The sequence below is a fragment of the Pristis pectinata genome, chromosome 17, assembly GCF_009764475.1.
Source record: "Pristis pectinata isolate sPriPec2 chromosome 17, sPriPec2.1.pri, whole genome shotgun sequence".
Lineage (NCBI taxonomy): Eukaryota > Metazoa > Chordata > Chondrichthyes > Rhinopristiformes > Pristidae > Pristis > Pristis pectinata.
Window position 1 is genome coordinate 13118789 of NC_067421.1, and position 19062 is coordinate 13137850.

At 50.0% G+C, this 19062-nt stretch overlaps 1 protein-coding gene across 3 annotated transcripts in view; it reads right to left on the reverse strand.

The window, feature by feature from the left end:
* The window catches only part of LOC127579381 (RNA-binding protein Musashi homolog 1-like), a 122398-nt gene that overhangs the window by 17225 nt on the left and 86111 nt on the right, over nucleotides 1-19062 (reverse strand). For all 3 annotated transcript variants that reach the window (XM_052032135.1, XM_052032136.1, XM_052032137.1), the window contains one exon: nucleotides 11184-11232. In XM_052032135.1, coding sequence (XP_051888095.1) covers nucleotides 11184-11232 — 49 coding nt within the window. The remainder of the gene's footprint in view (nucleotides 1-11183; nucleotides 11233-19062) is intronic.

The following is a 19062-nucleotide window of genomic DNA, read 5'->3' on the forward strand; positions in this document are numbered from 1 at the left end:
AGAGATCACAAGTATACATGGTGTAGAATTAGATGGGACATCCAAAGTTCACGGTGATCTCAGGAAACACTTCACAAAGGAAACCCGAAATTCCCTCTTCCTCAAAAGACCGTATGGAGAGGCATAAACTGGAGCATTCACAAGGAGAGTACTTTTATTATTAGATCCAAAGCAACAGGTTTATGGTGTTTGGTCACAAATTTGCAAGGATCTCACTGAATTTCAGAAGGGACTCGAGGGGCCAAATGGCCACTCTTGGCCCTCTGAAACAGGACCACCCCTCTCACTGGCCATTGCTGTATTGGTGCCACACGCAGCCACACAGGTCCAAGTGTCTGGTGCGCCTACCCAATGCACACAACAGCACCGGCAATGATTGGCTCCAACTCACACCCCTGCCAACAGCAATGCAGTAATTGTCCATTTCAATGGGTCTCTATTTTTTTATTTCATTCAAGGGACGTGGGTTTCACAGGCTGAGCCAGCACTTCATTGCCCATTCCTAGTTTCCCTCGAGAAGGTGTCTTCCTCAACTGCTGCAGTCCTTCAGGTACAGGCATACCCGCAGTGCTGTTAAGGAGGGAGTTCCAGGGTTTTAACCCAGCGAAGGGCAATTTATTTCCAAGTCAGATACATTTCCAGAGTATACACTGAAGTACCAAAATCCAGGCACCAGGAAGTTTGCTCAGCTAGAAGCTGCCCTGAAACTGCCCGGTCTGGACCGAGGTCAGGAGTTCCCAGAGCAAGGCACAACCTGCACTCCACGTAATGTCTCCTGGATTGGAAACAGCTTAAAGCTGCTTCAAGAACTTTTGGTATTTTTCTGGTTCTCATTTTCATTGGACGTTTTGGAAATGAATCATGCAAGTCAGGAAATGGCACAAAGTGCAGAAGGGAGGCGGGGGGGGGTGGAGGTAGAAGTTTGGACGTCTCCATCTTACAGCGATTAATGTGGGGCAAGATGTAATGTGGATTTTTGTTAACTAGGGGTTTACGGGACATGGGGCAAATGTGGCAACATGCAGTTAGATGGAATTTAACCCACCAACTGACAACAGATTAAGGGGCTAAATCACCTACTCCAACTTCTGTTGGTCTTTATTCATTTGTGCACATTGCTGGCATGCGCCATCCCTAATTGCCCTCGAGTCAGTGGTGGGAAGCTGCCTTCTTAAACCGCTGCAGGCCTTCAGGTGAAGGTACTGTTGAGGAGGGAGTTGGAAGCAATGGAAACAAACCAGTATGGTGCGCGACGTGGGGAAGGGAGGGCACTCCCATGCATCTGCTGCCCTTCTCCTTCTTGGGGATAGAGGTCGCTGGTTTGCAAGGTGCCTAGTAGCCGCAGTGCACGTTGTAAAGGGCAGGCGTGCAGCCGTGGTTATGAATGGAGCTCTGACCAAGTAAGGGGTCTGTCCTGTATGGTGTCCAGCTTCCCGAGTGTTGCTAGAGCTAGGATTTGGATTTCACAGGCAAGCCCGGCATTAATTGTCCGCCCCTGCTTGCCCTGAGAGTGGAGGACTTCCCTCAACACCGGTTACAAGGCTACTGCAGGAGGCGGCAAGTATCAGTCTTGCTTTGTGGCTCAGCTCCACTACAGGAACCAACAGGTTCTCTTCTGCAATGCCACTTCCTTCCACATCCCAAAGACGTGCAGGTCGGCTGCTGTAAAGTGCCCCTGGTGTTGGACATGTGACCTACTCAATGAGCCAAATGAGCGTAACTGGGACTTCCACAGAGAGCGAGAGGGCACTGCTAGCTTGGGAGAGAACCCTGACATGGGTTTGCTTGTCCTTCCAATGAATTTGGAGGATTCTGCAGCATTGTTGGTTGGATCTTCCCAGTGCCTTGATGAGCCTGCTGTAGGCATGAGGGGGGTGGGGGTCACAGGTTTTGTGCCGAATCTGAGGTCCTGACCTTCAAAATTACCTTTCCGCAACCCAAGGCTGTGCTGGCAGAGGGCAGCTGTAAACAGGCAACACTCGCACTGTAAAGGGCCGGTCTCCTAAAGTGGTGCAGGTGGAAATGAAACCAGGTGGCAGCATTTGGAAATGGCAGGTCTGGGTTAAAAGCCAAAGAACTTGTAATCTTACTGCTGGAGCTGCACCAGGCAGCAGGCTGCCCGGTCAGCGTGCCAGGCAGTGCACCCTGGCTACACTGTGTGCGGTGTTGCACTCCGTTCGCTCGCACACCACGTACAGCTGTAGCACACAGCGACAAAACAAAATAGCATTCAGCTGTTCTCAACTTTAAAATGTTGTCACTTTACAAAGGGGTGGGGGGGGGAGGGAGAGATTGGGGGGGAGAGAGATTGGGGGGGAGAGAGATTGGGGGGGGAGAGAGATTGGGGGGGGAGAGAGATTGGGGGGGAGAGAGATTGGGGGGGAGAGAGATTGGGGGGGGGAGAGAGATTGGGGGGGAGAGAGAGATTGGGGGGAGAGAGAGATTGGGGGGAGAGAGAGATTGGGGGGGGGAGAGAGATTGGGGGGGAGAGAGATTGGGGGGGAGAGAGATTGGGGGGGAGAGAGATTGGGGGGAGAGAGATTGGGGGGAGAGAGATTGGGGGGGAGAGAGATTGGGGGGGAGAGAGATTGGGGGGAGAGAGATTGGGGGGAGAGAGATTGGGGGGAGAGAGATTGGGGGGAGAGAGATTGGGGGGAGAGAGATTGGGGGGAGAGAGATGGGGGGAGAGAGATGGGGGGAGAGAGATTGGGGGGAGAGAGATGGGGGGAGAGAGATGGGGGGGAGAGAGATGGGGGGGAGAGAGATGGGGGGGAGAGAGATGGGGGGGAGAGAGATGGGGGGAGAGAGATGGGGGGAGAGAGATGGGGGGGAGAGAGATGGGGGGAGAGAGATGGGGGGAGAGAGATGGGGGGAGAGAGATGGGGGGAGAGAGATGGGGGAGAGAGATGGGGGGAGAGAGATGGGGGAGAGAGATGGGGGAGAGAGATGGGGGGAGAGAGATGGGGGGAGAGAGATGGGGGGAGAGAGATGGGGGAGAGAGATGGGGGGAGAGAGATGGGGGAGAGAGATGGGGGGGAGAGAGATGGGGGGAGAGAGATGGGGGGAGAGAGATGGGGGGAGAGAGATGGGGGAGAGAGATGGGAGAGAGATGGGGGGGGAGAGATGGGGGGGGAGAGAGGGGTGGGAGAGAGGGGAGAGGGAGAGAGGAGGGAGAGAGTGAGAGGGGAGGGGGGAGGAAGGGGTGAGGGAGAGGAGGAAGGGGTGAGGGAGAGGAGGGAGAGGGAGGGAGAGGGAGAAGGTAGAGAGGGGGAGGGAGGGGGAGAGAGAGGGGTGGGGAAGAGAGATGAGTGGGGAAGAGAGAGGTGTGGGGAAGACAGAGGGGTAGGGAAGAGCAGGGAGAGAAAAGGGGGAAAAAAGAGGGGGCCCACAGCCAGGCCCTTGATCCACACCCTACAGTGAGAACTACAGGATAGTCGGCAGAGTCAGGTACCCAAGCTGATCTTCTGCTGCTGCCCCAGGGAACTGAGGTCAATGCTGGTCCTCCAACCACCAGGCCCGCTTCCCGACTCCAACTCGTCACCACCTATCAATAAGGACCTTCCTGATCTGCCCACACACCACCCTGACCATTAATTCGCTCCATCACTAGTGCACAGTGGACACCACCAACAAAATACTGCAGTTACTCACCCAGTCTACTCCCACAGCACCTACCAAACCCACCATCTCTACCATCAAGAAGGACAAAGGCAGCAAGTACATGGGACTCCCTTCCATGACAGGCAACGTCCCAAGTTGGAATCATCACTGGGACTAAGTCCTGGGACTCCCAACCCAATGGGAGAGCCATCACCAGAAGGATGACTGTTTCAAAATGGCAGCTCACCAACACCTCCTCAAGGCTGTAGAGGGATGGGCGATGCCTGGATTCCAAAAAAAAATGAACGAAGGATAGTTGTCCAAGGTGGCATTTACTTGGTTCATTTGGAACGTGCTCACTACTAGGTGAAAAGGTCTGGGGCTCGAGCCCCTTTAGAGATTTGGCCTCACATTCCAGGCTGACCCTTAGTTCACCTAGCTGCAAGGACAATGGGTTCCCCTGGTGCGGTCACCCCAGCCTCCGCCAATACCAACAGGAACAGCTGGACCGCTCGGTTGGAGGACCAGCATTGACCTCAGGTCCCTGGGGCAGCAGCAGAAAATCAACTTGGGTACCTGACTCTGCCGACTATCCTTCAGTTCTCACGGTAGGGTGTGGATCAAGGGCCTGGCTGCATGATTTGCATGAAATGTCTCCAAAACGACAGTAGGCAGCACTTTAATAGCAGTCCGTCGGTAATAAAACAATTGGGGCATCCCGCAGAAGTGACAGGCACTATTTAAATGCAAGTACAACCATGCCAACATCCTTGAGCCATCTTGGTGTTATAAAGCAAACGTTTTCCCCAACAACTTGCAACCGGGACCTGATCTTTTTTCCCCCAAAGTGTGTATGTGTGCACACATGCATACATGTGTGCGTGTACACGCGTGTACGTGTATGTGGGTGGGTGTACACGTGTGTGCACTTTCTGCTTATTCTGACCATTGCATGGGGAGGCCTGGCCTGCCTGCTGTTAATACATCCCAATGACAGACAGCTGCAATCAGGTTGCCATGGCTGCATGCCTGATTTTTAAGTAACAGCGACAGATGTGGCGACGCAGGACGGAGCCATAATCTATGCATTTGGGGGCTGGGGATGGGTCACAGGGGAGGTCAAGGGTCGTGGGGCCAGACTTCAAACATTGTTAATTGACCAGCTTGGAGTCACCCAATGGCTTTCTTTGTCAAGCTGCCTGTGTCTATTTTTTTTAAACCCAAGCACAAATTTAATTTGCAAAAAAAAATGGTCGTTCCTTTGCAAGGTTTGTCTTCAGACTGTGTGGTTGATGAGATACTACAGCTTATAAACTATCGACTTTGTGTGGATTGGAGGCACACTTAGACCAGCCCTGGCTGAGCTGCTCAGATGGGCTGAGTGGGTGATGGGTCTGCCTCAGAGTACAGCGGGGAGTACAGGCACCAGCTACACTGAGCACCTTCCTTTGTCTTGGCTACGGCCTTGGAAATTGGAGGCAGCTCTAAACCAGATCCCATCTTCATCCAATAGCCACTAGCCATCTCCCCTCTGGTCTTTCAGTCCAGATGAAGGGTCTCGACCTGAAATCCATTTCCCTCCAGAGATGCTGCCTGACCCGCTGAGTTCCTTCAGCAGTTTGTTTCTTGATCCACAAGGCAGCATTTGCCAGCAGGACATCCTAATGAACAGTGGGCCCAGATCTTCACTGGTTCCCACCAACGATTTAACGAGGGGATGAATAACCAAATATAGCCCCTGCACCATACATTGCCAGCCTCTAAATCTATCCCAATTACCCTCCACTCTGCAGGGATTTTCCTGGGACCAATCCATCACTTCCGACAACCATCAACTACAAACAAACGTGGTGTCCATGATACAGCTACCTTCTTCCAATGTACAAAGGAATACAGCAGACAGGTGGAGCAGAGATGAATATTTTTAGCCACTAACTGACCAAATACTTTACACATTATAGGAGTACAAGTACATAGTTCCCTGAATGTGGCATCACAGGTAGACAGGGTGGTGAAGGCAGCTTTTGGCAAGCTGGCCTTCATCAGTCAAGGCACTGAGTATAGAAGTTGGGATGTTACATTGCCGTCGTACAAGATGCTGGTGAAGCCGCATTTGGAATATTGTATTTGGTTTTGGTCATCCTGCTATATGAAAGATGCCATTAAGCTGGAAAGAGTGCAGAGGAGATTTACGAGGATGTTGCCAGGGCTTGTGCAACTGAGTTATGGAGAGAGATTGAGCAGGTTGGGACTTTCTTCACTGGAGTGTGGGAGAATGAACATCATGAGGGGCACAGATGAAGTAAACATACAGTCTTTTTCCCAGGATTGGGGAATCAAGAACTGGACAGCACGGGTTTAAGGTGAGAGGGGAGAGATTTAATAGGAACCTGAGGGGCAACTTTTTCACACCCAGAGAGTGGTCAGTATATGGATGAGCTGCCAGAGGAAGTGGTTGAGGAAGGTACTTAAAGAACATTTAAAAGGTGCTTGGCAGGTACATGGATAGGAAAGGTTTAAAGGGATATGGGCCAAACGCAGGCAAATGGGACTAGTTTAGGTGAGAATCTTGGTCGGCATGGACCAGTTGGGCCGAAGGGCCTGTTTCCATGCTGTATGACTCTATGACATTCCACCCTCGCCCCTGATTAAACATCAGGGCAGTGCCATCACTCTCCATGGCTCGAGGGCTCCCAATGACAAGCCGAGAACCTCCCTGTCTAGGACCCACAGGAATTGACAACTGCTTCTAACTCCGCTCACCAACCAGAGACAATCCTTAGCAGCTCTCAAACTGGACAGCTTGTACAACACAGAAACAGGCTCTTTGGCCAATGGGGTCCACGTCAGTATGATCATGCTTCACTTGAACCTCCTTCCAACCTACACAGGCATCGTGCAAGCAAATAGTTCCAATCGCCTGTTCGCTCCCACCTCACCCTTTGACCCCGGGGCACAGGTCGTATGTGGAGGGACCTTAGACAAGGCCATGTTGAAATGCCCACGAGATGTTGCGGAAAGGAATGCTGTCACAATGAAGTGGGCACTCATATGTCTTTAAATGACGGATCTGCAGACAGTGGGGAGCCGAGCTGTGTCGTGCACAGAGTAAGCTGCTGCATGGGCCCGTCACAAAGGGGTTGGTGTCAGCAAGTGTGGCCTGGGCTTACCCTGCCCGGATTCACACCAGCCACTTGCTGTCACAAGCAATTTATCAGTCTGCATGCCGCAAGGAGGTTTAGGCTTTTAGAGCCGATTGCCTTACTTTTTAATTAGGCAAGGCTCTGCTGGATGAACCTCAGCAGCTTCGGTAGACCTACTTACTGTAGACCTCCTGACAAACACCACTGCCAGCCATTGTCATGGATACTTGTCAGAGGTGGAGTGGGCAGGACTATAATTTATACCAGTAAATTTTACAGCTTTTTTCTACATTAGAATGAACCAATAAACCTGTCCTATTGTCTTGGAAGGCTGAGGAGTTAACTTCTTTAAACGGCGAAAGAATTTGAGTTGATAAAGATAATCTATTCCCTTTGGATCTAGAAATGCTGCAGATGCTGGAAATCTGAAACAGAGTGCTGGGTATACTCAGCAGGTCAGGCAGCATCTGTAGGGAGAAGAGTGGATAATGCTTCGGGTTGATGAGTTGTCACTAAAGCTCCTTCCTTCTGATCAAAGTTCATCGAACTGCAAAGTCAATTCTGTTTCACTCTCCACAGATGCTGTCCGACCAGCAGAGTATTTTCTGTCTGACCATCTTAGAATTAGTGCCGAGTCTGTTCACGGGCAAAACCAGGAGCCTTTCTTCAGGCAGAGGTGGTGGAAACCTGCAAGGCTCTCCTCCCGGAGGGCTTTGAATGTTGCAAGTCCATTCAGGGCAGAGATTGATAGATTTATTTTGGTTAATGGTATCCAGGAACCTGGAATCATGGAATACAAGTTAAAAATACAAGTAAACTATCTAGTCAGCATGGGCAAACGTTAACTGTCCATTTCCCTCCACGGATGCTGCCTGACCCACTGAGTTCCTCCAGCATTTTGTGTGTTGTTCCGGATTCCAGCAGCTAGTCTCTCGTGTCTCCATTGGGCTGAGTCTTCCCTTGAGTATGTTTTTGGGGAGGACTTTTCTCTGGCCCCTCTCACTGCCTACACTATATTTTTATATGCCCATTATGTTCTACCTGCAAAGCACATCCTGTTGTCATGCTTCAAGTTCAAGTGCACAGTTTCAATGGGAATTCTTATCTAAAGAGGGGCCCCACTGAGAACCTAATCACAGGGCATAGCCATCAGCAGCACAGAAACACTGCTGCCTCCTCAGAGCACCCGCATCAGTTAGTTATCTCACTGGTGCACCTCCAGGCACTGCATGGCAGCACGAGCATCTGGTGCGACCAGGGAGTGGATGCAGGGAGAGTTCTCTGAATATGCATCGGGGGCAGGGGCTTATTTGGTGGAGAAAACTGATGGAATCAGCTCTACTGATCCACCGTTACGTCCTAGCATTTCACAGACATCTGGGAAAGCTGAACATTGGCTGTTCTGATCAGAACAACCAGCAAACGTCAGTTCAATCTGGCTCACTGCCGGATTTTCAGATCTAACTGACGATCCATATGGATGACTTTCCTCAGTTATGTTAGACCTCTGTCACACATATATGCAAATACAACAGCAAAAATGCCCCAAGGTTATTTTAAAAGCTAGGCCAGGGTGGTTAAGTAGGGAACTGAGACCTTGAGAAAAAGGATCACAGAGGATTGTGGATCACAAGGAGGGAGGAGAGGGCACAGGCAACAGAAGCAGAAAACTGGAGATGGTCCTTGTTTGAAAGTGAGAAGAGAGGGGAAATGAGGAGGATGAATTAGGGCAGAAAGGTGCTGAGACAGCAGGCTGGGTCTGCTTTACATAATGCAAGTATACCCACAGAATCTCTGAGGTGCTGATCTGCAACAGGGGCCAACTCAGAGGCACTGATCTGCAATACAGACCAACCCAGAGCACTGAGTATCAGTAGCAGCAAAGGATTACACTAATGCTGGGATCAAGGCTGCTGAAACCTGTGCTGAATACAATCCGCGAGCCAGGTTACAGGCTCACATGACAGCATTCAGCTGGGCTTTTATTCCAGGCAACTCTCAGGACACGACACCTTCATTCTGACAATCTGCCCTTTGTTTGGACCCTGTAGTGCAGCCCGCTGTCTAGAAATCTTCCCAGACATCATGACCATCCAGTAGTTCACCTTCAACCTTGACGTTCACTTCCACCAGGCAGCCATTTGCAATCTCTGCCTCCAACCACTGACTCTGAAACACCACCAGGGACAAAGGGAGGTTAAATAAACACCACTCTTAAGTTGTATGTTCTTGACTGCCAGCTGGGGCTCACTGGAGTCAGGTTGTAGGTTCGGGGAAGGTGAAGGGTGAACAGAGAGGGAGAGTGCACTTGGGCAAGGGGGTGTTGTGAGTGAGAAAGGTACCTGCACAGAGGGGAGGGGGAAGAGCAAGAGAGGGGCAGTAGCAGGAAGGAAAGGATGCCCATGCAGCAGGAGAAGGGGAGGAGGAATGGCCCTCCCCACCCCGCCATAGAAGGGGGGGGGTGAAGAGGTAGTGATGGAGGGAGATAGGGATCAGCAGCCAGCAATCATTCGGACATCATACAAGCCCACGTGGGATGCATGACCCACACTCCAGATAATTAGAGCAGGGGGTAAACCAGACTTCATGAGTGTGGGTCTTCAGGAGCCTGAAGACCCACACTCAACATTTCAGGAACAGCTTCTTCCCCTCCGCCATCAGATTTCTGGACGGCCCATGAACCCAACCTCGTTGTTCCTCTTTGTGCACTAGTTATTTAATTTTTATAACTTATAGTAATTTTAATTTGCCGCAAAACAACAAATTTCACGACATATGTCAGTGATAATAAACCTGATTCATGTGCAAAAGTTCTTTGCCCATTGATTGGGAAAAGTGGGATCAGGGAGCTAGAGGGGTTTGCAGGCCAGGTCTGGCTCCCCGCCAGAAAAGCCATTGGGGCATTATTATTCGCCAATAGCCCAGCTGAACACCAAACCCACAGCCATTGGGGGTAAACTTGCCGGCTGTGTGCCTGAAATATAACAGTTGCTTCCTTCCTGAAGGCCATTCTCTTCCTGCTTCAGTTTGTCCCTCTGGTCAAACAGCCAAATCAACATCAACTTCCCTCAATGTTCTCAGGAGCTCTCGGTGACACCAGCATCCTGTCAGGTCAGCACGCCTCAGAATTCACTCCTTTTGCAGTAAGATTAAGGTAACAAGCACTGCTGCCTGTGGGTGAACCACTTACTCATCCAAGTGACTGACCCAAGGCCATGCAGCACCTGGGCTACATGGAGGCACTGCTGTTCTACAGCTCCAGAGACCCGGGTTCAATCCTGACTTTGGGCACTGTCTGCATGGAGTTTGAATGTTCTCCCTGTGATCACGTGGGTTTCCTCACAGTGCTCCAGTTTCTTCCCACATCCCAAAGACATGTGGCTTGGTGGATTAGTCGGCCACTGTAGTGTCCCTCATGTGTAAGTGAGCTGTAAAATCCAGGGGGGAATTGATGGCAACTGAGGTGAGAATAGAATGGGGTTTGTGTAAATGGGTGGTTGATGGCTGTCTTGGACTCGATGGGCTTGTTTCTGTGCTGTGTCTCTCTCGATCGTATCCAGGCCATGCACCTGTTCCATCCAGAGTGGCACTGAGGAGCTTGGCACTTGATATCATTGACCAACTGCCTGCTGCGGTAAGAGGAGACACTTTGCGCCCTCCCTGTGTTCCCAGGTTAATGCTGAAATGTGATAGTCTCCTCTTCCAATCAGCCTTTCTGCGCAATACCAGGCTTCTGAATGTTGATCCCAGGCCCTCAGGAGTCACAGGTGCCAATAAAGACACCACTTGTAAGACATCATCAGCATCAGTGTATGTGTATTAGTTAATAAAACCTCTGTCAGGCATCATCTTGTTCTGATCATTTGATGGTCCCTGCACCACCAGAGGGACAGATAACAGGATCAATCTCCCTCTTTTCCACCAACGCTTCCTTTTATTTTGTCACACTCCTTCTCCTTTATGCGTGTTCCCTACTGGTCATCAGCCTCATAAAAGGACTTTCAAATGGGAGCTAAGGAGTGAATTTAGCCCAAGGACTTGGGGAGAGTCAGCACGGGGAGAGTGCTGAGGGAGGCGGGAAGGTGGAACCGAACCTGCTTGTGCCCAGGTACAATGTTCAACTTGGAAGATTAGGTGCTTAAGCTTCATGAACTGGCCCAATAACTGTAAAGGAACACGCAAGGTATAAATTGTATAGTACAAATGGATGTGAGTTACGCGGTATAAAGGAACTGGATTATAGATGAGTGTGTACAAACAATACTAACTGATGTGAATTATGCAAAGTAAGAGAGTGCACTGTTTAGTATAAAGGGGAGCAGTTATAAATGAAATTAATTATACAAGGACTTTCACGGTATAAAGGAACCTATATTGTACAGTGCAAAGGGATACGAATTACGCAACACAAATGAGAGTCAATGCAAACAAAATGTTTACCTCGATGTCGATTGGTTGTCTTGTCAAACATCAGCATGGCATCGTCTACCTGTTGGAAAAATCAAACGTTATCAGTATTTCCCGCGGGGTTCTCCTATAGAAAGCTAGTAATGCTTCAACTGGAAGACCCAAGTGAACCAATGATGGGCTACGTGTTGGGTAAAAGCTGGCACCAGCTGCTTGTCAATTCTATCGATTTCTCAGCAATGTATTATTAGAGGTTGTGCCCCTTGAATCCCTTTACACTTGCGGACTAGCCTGTGTGTTTCCAGAACTTTATAGCAAACTTGCACTGTTTGCTGATCATTCCTTTAATCTTAACATAACAAGAAATATTCAAAAGAGGAGCCCACAAAATCTGTCATCTCCCCAGCAACACTGAGCAGAGAACTGCAGTTACAGCAGGACTATGTGACCCAGAGTCGGAACACTGGATGAAATGTAAAAGAATCACTCGATTGCCTTTATAACAGGGGATGGGGTAGTGGGGAGTAGTTTCTGCTCACTGGATCCTCCCCCATCATTTAATCTGCAGCTGTCCTGGGAGCTCATGTGAACAGTGCAGGTTAAGCACAGCCTCCTGTTCAAAGGTTGAGAGAGCAAGGTCTTATCTCTGTGTCCAATGCCCTGGGTTTGGGGAAGGGGCAGAGAATTGGCCAAGATTACCCCCAACCCACTTCTCAATTGTGAATCGTTTGCCCTCTACTGCCCTGAAAACAACTTGTGTGGGAACAACAACTCGCAATTATATAGCAGCTTTAATGTAGGTGAATATTTCCTAATAACATATAACGTTAGTGAAGGACAGGGCAGTGAAGGCCCCACCTCTGAATCACCCTATCAGCACTCACAGAGGACAGACAGGCGTTGGACCATTGGTCGGGCAGAACCAGAATTTTTTCACCAGTAAGTAGCGGGTCCTTCAGCAGAGGGGAGGCGGCTGCCACAAAATGGGGTGCTGAACGCCGGGGAAGGCTGGAGAAGGTGGTGGAAAGCTGGAAGAGCCCATGTGGCCCCTTGCCTCCTTCTCAGGAACGCTACCAATCAGACTGTGCTTCTTTGGATTACTTCTCAGGCTCCTGATTCCCAACTATGCTGGAAGCACCCTGGTACGTGGTACCATGTCAAACGAAGGCTGTCGCTGAGCAAGTTTTAAACCAAAGCCACAATGCTTGGCAAACACACGACTCTGTTCCAGCCCACAGTGCAGAAACAAGCGTTCTGGCAATACATCCTTCATCGGAGTGAAAGGACCGGGAAGCAAACTGGATGTTCCCTTCTCGGCACCAAACACACCTCGGTCTGACTTGAGTAGACAGATGCAGCTCAAGTACACCCCCCGCCCCCATAGAGACGGGAGGTACAAATGTTCCAAATGGCAGAGGCCACACAGGAAATAAACAGAGAAAACATTGGCTGGTTGCGGCCGAGTGCTACAGGGCTCCAGCACATCAAGACTCCACGCGTGGTAAGTGCTGCACTCAGAGGAGAGTCACACAGCGCAGAAATAGGCCCTTTGGTCCAACCAGTCCGTGCCGCCCAAGATGCCCACCTAAGCTAGTCCCATTTACCTGCGTTTGGCCCATATCCCTCCAAACCTTTCCTAACCACGTACCTTAAATTTTTCCCCTCTCACCTTAAACCTATGCCCTCTAGTTCTTGATTCCACAGGGGAGGGAAATTTGAGCTATCCCGGGTAAGAGCACACCCCCGGGAATCACTGTGACAAGTGACACAGGCCAAAGTTTGAGAATATGCCTTCAGGGTTTCAATCAGTGGCTCAAATGTTGCTTCTGATTAGGTCCAAGTCCCTTTAAGAGGTCTGAGGTTTAATACCACAGTATAGAGTTTGGCAATTTTACTTCCTCCTTTCCTTTCGCCAATGCCTTTTTGCTCACAATCCGAGTCAATCCCTCCTTTTTAAAGGCCAAAGCTGTGCAAACAGACGTCACAGAACAGCCTAAGCTGCACCTTACCACATGTGCTGCTGGCTGAGTCAGCCGCAAAGAATGTCAGCGAGTAGCAGTGCTAAGCCCTTCTTCAATTACAGAAGGATTTCCGCACAAAGCAATAGCTTTGTAAACATTTGGTTACTGCAACTAAGAAATGGAGCACGTTCCCAGGCATCGGCACTGCAGAAAGCGTGCCTACCAAATGGGTCTGGCACTACCACCGCACCTCCTGCCAGTAGCGGACATGCCCAGCACTGACACTGCAGTTTCTGGGGGGCAGCAGATGCGCCCAGCACAGCCACCGCTGCTCCTGGGGGTGGCAGACATGCTCGGCACTGTCAGCAGCACCACTGCCCGCAGCACCACTGCAGTTACTGCATGCAATTAAATAGAACTGTACAGGACAGGAACAGGCCCTTTGTCCCACCAGGTCTGTACCGAACATGGTGCCGAATTAAACTAAATCTCCTCTGCCTGCACGTGGCGCCCATATCCCTCGATTCCCTGCATATTCATATGTCTATCTATAAGCCTTTTAAACACCACTACAGTATCTGCTTCTACCACCACCGCTGGCAGCCCGTTCCTGGCACACACCGGTCTCTGTGTAAAAAAGTGTGCCCCGCACATCTCCTTTAAACTTTCTCTCTCTCACCTTAAATGCATGTCCTCCAGTATTTGACATTTCTACCCTGGGGGAAAAGACCATCTACCCTATTTGTGCCGCTCATAATTTTATGAACTTCTATCAGGTTTCCCCTCAGTCTCCGCCGCTCCAGAGCAAACAGCCCTGGTCCGTCCAACCTCTCCTTATGGCTCATACCTGCTGATCCAGGCTGTATCCTGGTAAACCTCTTACAGCTGCATTTACTGCATCCACCCAACCTTAGCAGCACTTCCATGGTGGGTACTGTGTGCAAATGGGCACTGGCACAGCCTCAAACAATGTCACACCCACTGCAGGTCCAACGTGCACCTGACCCCACAGGCACTACTGCTACAGGTATTCTATACACCAGACATCCCTGGGCACTGCCATGTCAGATACAGTGTGCACCAGAGCTTCTCAGCACTGCAAGTCACTTCACCCAAATGTTGTGTTCACCAGGTAGCCTGGGTACTGCCATAGCAGATACTGCATACAGCAAGCATCCCCGACACAATAGCTGCCTGTGCCAAACTCCCTCTGCATTTCCTCTGCAAACCCCAAACTTTCCTGGCACGAACAATCAGGTTCCATGCATACACCACACACTACTGCTGGAAAGAGTGCAGAGGAGATTTACGAGCATGTTGCCGGGACTCCAGAGACTGAGTTATGGAGCGAGGTTCAGCAGGTTGGGACTTTATTCACTGGAGCTTAGGAGGAATGAAGGGTGATCTTATAGAGGTGTATAAAATCATGAGGGGATAGATTAAGTTAATTCACACAGTCCTTTTTCCCAGGGTTGGGGAATCAAGGACGAAGGTTTAAGATGAGAGGGGAGAGATTTAATAGGAATCTGAAGGGCAACTATTTCACCCAGAGGATGGTCATATGTGGAATGAGCTAGCAAAGGAAGTGGTTGAGGCAGGTACATTTAAAAGGCACTTGGACAGGTACATGGATAGGAAAGGTTGAGAGGGATATGGGCCAAATGCGGGAAAGCTTAGATGGAAATCTTGGTTGGTGTGGACCACTTGGGCCGAAGGGCCTGTTTCCATGCTGAATGTCTCCATGACTCCATGCCCCTGGAGGTGCTACAAGCACCAGACTTTCCCGAGTACTGGCACTTCAGAAATTTTCTGCCCCTGAGAATCCTCCCAACAGTCCCTGTCAATTCACCAGCAGAGAATCCAACCTCAGACAGAAACCTGTTTGTTTTTGTTAAGTCAAAGGGAGTGGGGGGGGGGGGGGGGGGGGTGCGGTGGTGGTGGAGGAGTGAGAGAGGGGCAGAAGTAAGGGGGGAAGTGAGAGAGAGGGTGAGGGGGTGTGTGTGTGCGCGTGCGCACACACACACACACACACACACACACACACACACACACAGCAACAGGAAAAACATGTCACACACCAGTGCAATGCAGCCAAGAGATGAGTGACTGCATCAGTTATGGTAAGGAGACTCCAAGCTCATTCTGGTAATGCTCTGGGCAGTCCAAGAGCAGGCTGTAAAATCTGCATGACCTCTGAAAAATTTAGCATCCCAACTCTACTTTTAGTACGTAATTAGATGGTAGTTCAAAAGACAGAGACTGGTATGGAAGAGAACACAGTGAGACTAGCCATCCGGATGGAGAAAATCACCAACAGGCTGCACGAGTTGGCGGGGGGGGGGGGGGGGGGGGGGGTCTGTTCCTGCACTGACATTTTGTCATTGTTGACAGACTGAGAACTCCTGTTCTCAGAGTTGACCTAAAATGGGGCTGTGTAGGGAAGCTTCAGAAATTGGTGCAAGCACCTCCTGAACTATGGGTTAAATAAAACCTGTGCCTGGGACCCGAATTAATTGCCTACACATTAACACGCATCTTCACTTTAATTACAGCCTTGCTCTCAATTACTGGATATACTGCAATCCACAACTAGTTAGATCTCACTTTGGAACAGCTTCATGCCAGAAAATACCTCCTGCATGAATAATTCTGCAATCATTTACATCATGAAAGGCTGAGATTGTTCCTCTGAGAAAGCATTTACATAGCTGTTTGTCCTCCTAAGCCACCAAGGACTGATTTATTCTTCACAGCTTACTCAGCAGTGCAAAAGCACACACATCCACTTTACTCAAGAGGTCAGGAACAGAAAGCAGGGTTTTGTTAGCCAAGCGAGGCTTTGGATACTGGCGCCTGAGAACTAGGCACTCTCTCTCCCTCATTCCGACTCAAAAGGGGTTTTCAAAAAAAAATCTTCCACTTTAACTCTAGTCTGTGAGAGCTGTGCCCGCCACCTGCACTTGTATTTCAATACTCTGGGAAGCATACAAGCTGGGACATCCGCTTTAGCTGGGTAAACCTGTAACTAGCTTTAGTTACTAATGGTTCAATGGTTCCAGCCTAACATCTGATCAACCACGTTCCACTTTGCTGACTCATGCACCCCGCCCTTACGTCCTCCCCTCACCTTGGTTAGCTTGTTCTGACATGCAGGCAAATGAGCACTTGAACTATGGTGCAATGTATTACCAGCTGTAATGTAGCCCTGCACTGTTGGAAGTGCTGCCCCTTCCCACTCAGTGACCCATCCCTTACCCTCTGCTTCTGACATTTCTTTAGCTGGTGTGGGACCAGCAGCTAGCCGCCATCGTTTGGGGATACTAGAGCACAGTGGTTAGTCTACTGGACTAGCATTCGAATGTCTGGACGACTGACCCAGACACACGAGTCTGAATCCCAGCTGGAGAAAACAAGTGAATGAATTGAATGGGTCGGCACCATGGCGCAGCCAGTCGAGCTGCTACCTCGCAGCTCCAGAAACCTGGGTTCGATCCCGAAGTCCGGCGCTCTCTAGGTGCACGTCCTTGCTGCAATCCTGTGGGTTTCCTTTGGGCGTTCTGGTTTCCTCCTGCATCCCAAAAACAGGTACAGCAGGTCAACCAGTCAACGTGAACTGCTCCTATAGTGTAGGCGAGTGGTAGAACGTGGAGAGGGTTGACGGGAATGTGGGGAGAATAAAATGGGTTTGGTCTAGGATGAATATAAATGGGTTCTCTGTCAGCATGGACTCAATGGGCCGAAGAGCCTGGTTCCGTGCTAAACGACTCTGTGTATAGCAATCCACAAGTTCACAAACGTCCAGACCCATGGGAAAGGTTGACTTTGTTCTGAATTTGCTGGGCTCATGTCAGTTGGGGGGGGTTGGTGGTGGGGAGTAGGGGTTACTGCCATTAAAGATACTTAATTCTTGACTTGCCAGTGATGGCCACATCACATAAACCAATTACTAAAATAACACCTCTTGTCAAGCAACCCAAAGTTATCAAGGAAAGCTCGTCACTCAAGGGGGAAAGGAAGGAAGGATTAACAAATGGAAGTAAGCCAGCCATTCTCACCACCAATCTTCCTCCAGCAGCACTCTGTGTGCCTATGTGGATTTTGGACAAGAACGAGATCAGAGTCCAGTTCTCTCTTAGGCCTTGAAGGAATTAACGCTGGTCTGGAGCTTCAGAATCAGGTTTATTATTGCTGACGTATGTTGTGAAATGTATTGTTTTGCGGCAGCAGTACAGTGCAAGACATAAAGACATAAAAATTACTATAAATTACAAAAATAAATACATAGTGCAAAAGATGAATAACGAGGTGGTGTTCATGGGTTCGTGGACCGTTCAGAAATCTGATGGCAGAGGGGAAGAAGCTGTTCCTGAAACTTTGAGTGTGGGTCTTCAGGCTCCTGTACCTCCTCCCCGGTGGTAGTAATGTGAAGAGGACATGTCGCGGACAGTGAGGGTCCTTAAATGATGGATGCCGCCTTCTTGAGGCACCATCTCTTGAAGATGTCCTCAATAGCATGGAGGGTTGTGCCAGTGATGGAGCTGGCTGAGTCTACAACCCTCTGCAGCCTCTTTCGATCCTGCACATTGGAGCCACCATACCAGGTGGTGATGCAACTAGTCAGAATGCTCTCACCGTACATCCGTGGAAATTTGCAAGAGTCTTGGTGACGTACCAAATCTCCTCAAACTCCTAATGAAGTAGAGCCGCTGGCGTGCCTTTCTTCGTGATTGCATCAATGCGTTGGGTCCAAGATAGATCCTCTGAGATGTTGGAGCTTGGTCTTCAAGTGTGCACTTGCACAAGTCCTGTAACTTGATGTCTGGGGTTGAAGTGACCTCAGTTCTGGAGTGTAGAAGAAGATTCAAGTCTCCTGCTGACCCTGCAGATCAACTCCACTCCAGGCGGTAGGGGATGGCTTGCAGCTAAGACAGAGAGGGTTGCAGCAATGACACATAAGGAATAGGGGAAAGAACAGGTCTCATTTGAGCCCACTCTGCAACTGGGACTGGATCTGTTGGGGAATAATCATGAATTAGCCAACCCAAGGCAACGAGTATTAATGAACAACCAAACTTGAGAAGGATCCTCCATAATCCCTCTCATTTGTAGAAGTTAAAGGGTTTTTGCAGGTTCACAAAACAGTTTGATGGCGCAAGCTACTTTTTTCTCAGATTTGTAGCAGGAAGCACCATGTCCATTGTTCTCCGTGATGCGATCCTGGAAGGAACATCTCACCCACTGGGAGGAGGAAGTTGAAGGGCATCCCAGCAATGACCTTCCCTGTGACAGGCAGCAGGGAGACCCTCGTTCACAATTAAGGCACCCGAGATGGCCGGGCTTCTCACCTCTTCCCAGATGCAGGAGGCGAGGTCGGGAACATGCGCCAGGAATATTTTGCCAACACATCTCGGTTTCTTCAGTAGGAACTTTGCCTGTTCCACAGGCCTTGTTCTCCTGTTGCTCTGTGGCCTTTGTTGGGCCGTGGCAAGACTGCAGCAGAAAGCATGAAGTCATGGGTCCTTGTGCCAAAAAGGGAAGTGGTTTGGAGAAGATCTTCGAAATGCCCATTCCAGCCACGTTACTCTTGATGCTCTTCATTCTTGACTCCTGGTAGATAGGCCTTCACGGCACTGAAATTCCACAGCATTCCAAGATCTCCCGCACTCTTTCCAACAACCATCAGCTTCTATTAAGCAGCCCCTCAGGATCGAGGATCACTTTCATCCACTCCTCAAAACTGGAGTGGCAGGCGCTTGTAAGTGAACCCTTTAAACTTGGGGTGCCCTTGCACACCAGCTACCATGTGGGCTTGACAGAGCGAGGTCTTGCTCCAAAGGGAAGGAGGTCCAAGGTGACTGGAGGCCAGGTTCTGCTGCATGTGCGCAAACACAATCGTGCTCACAAACACCCTTTACCTCAGCACCACAGTCCCCCTCCCCCACCTCCTCAGC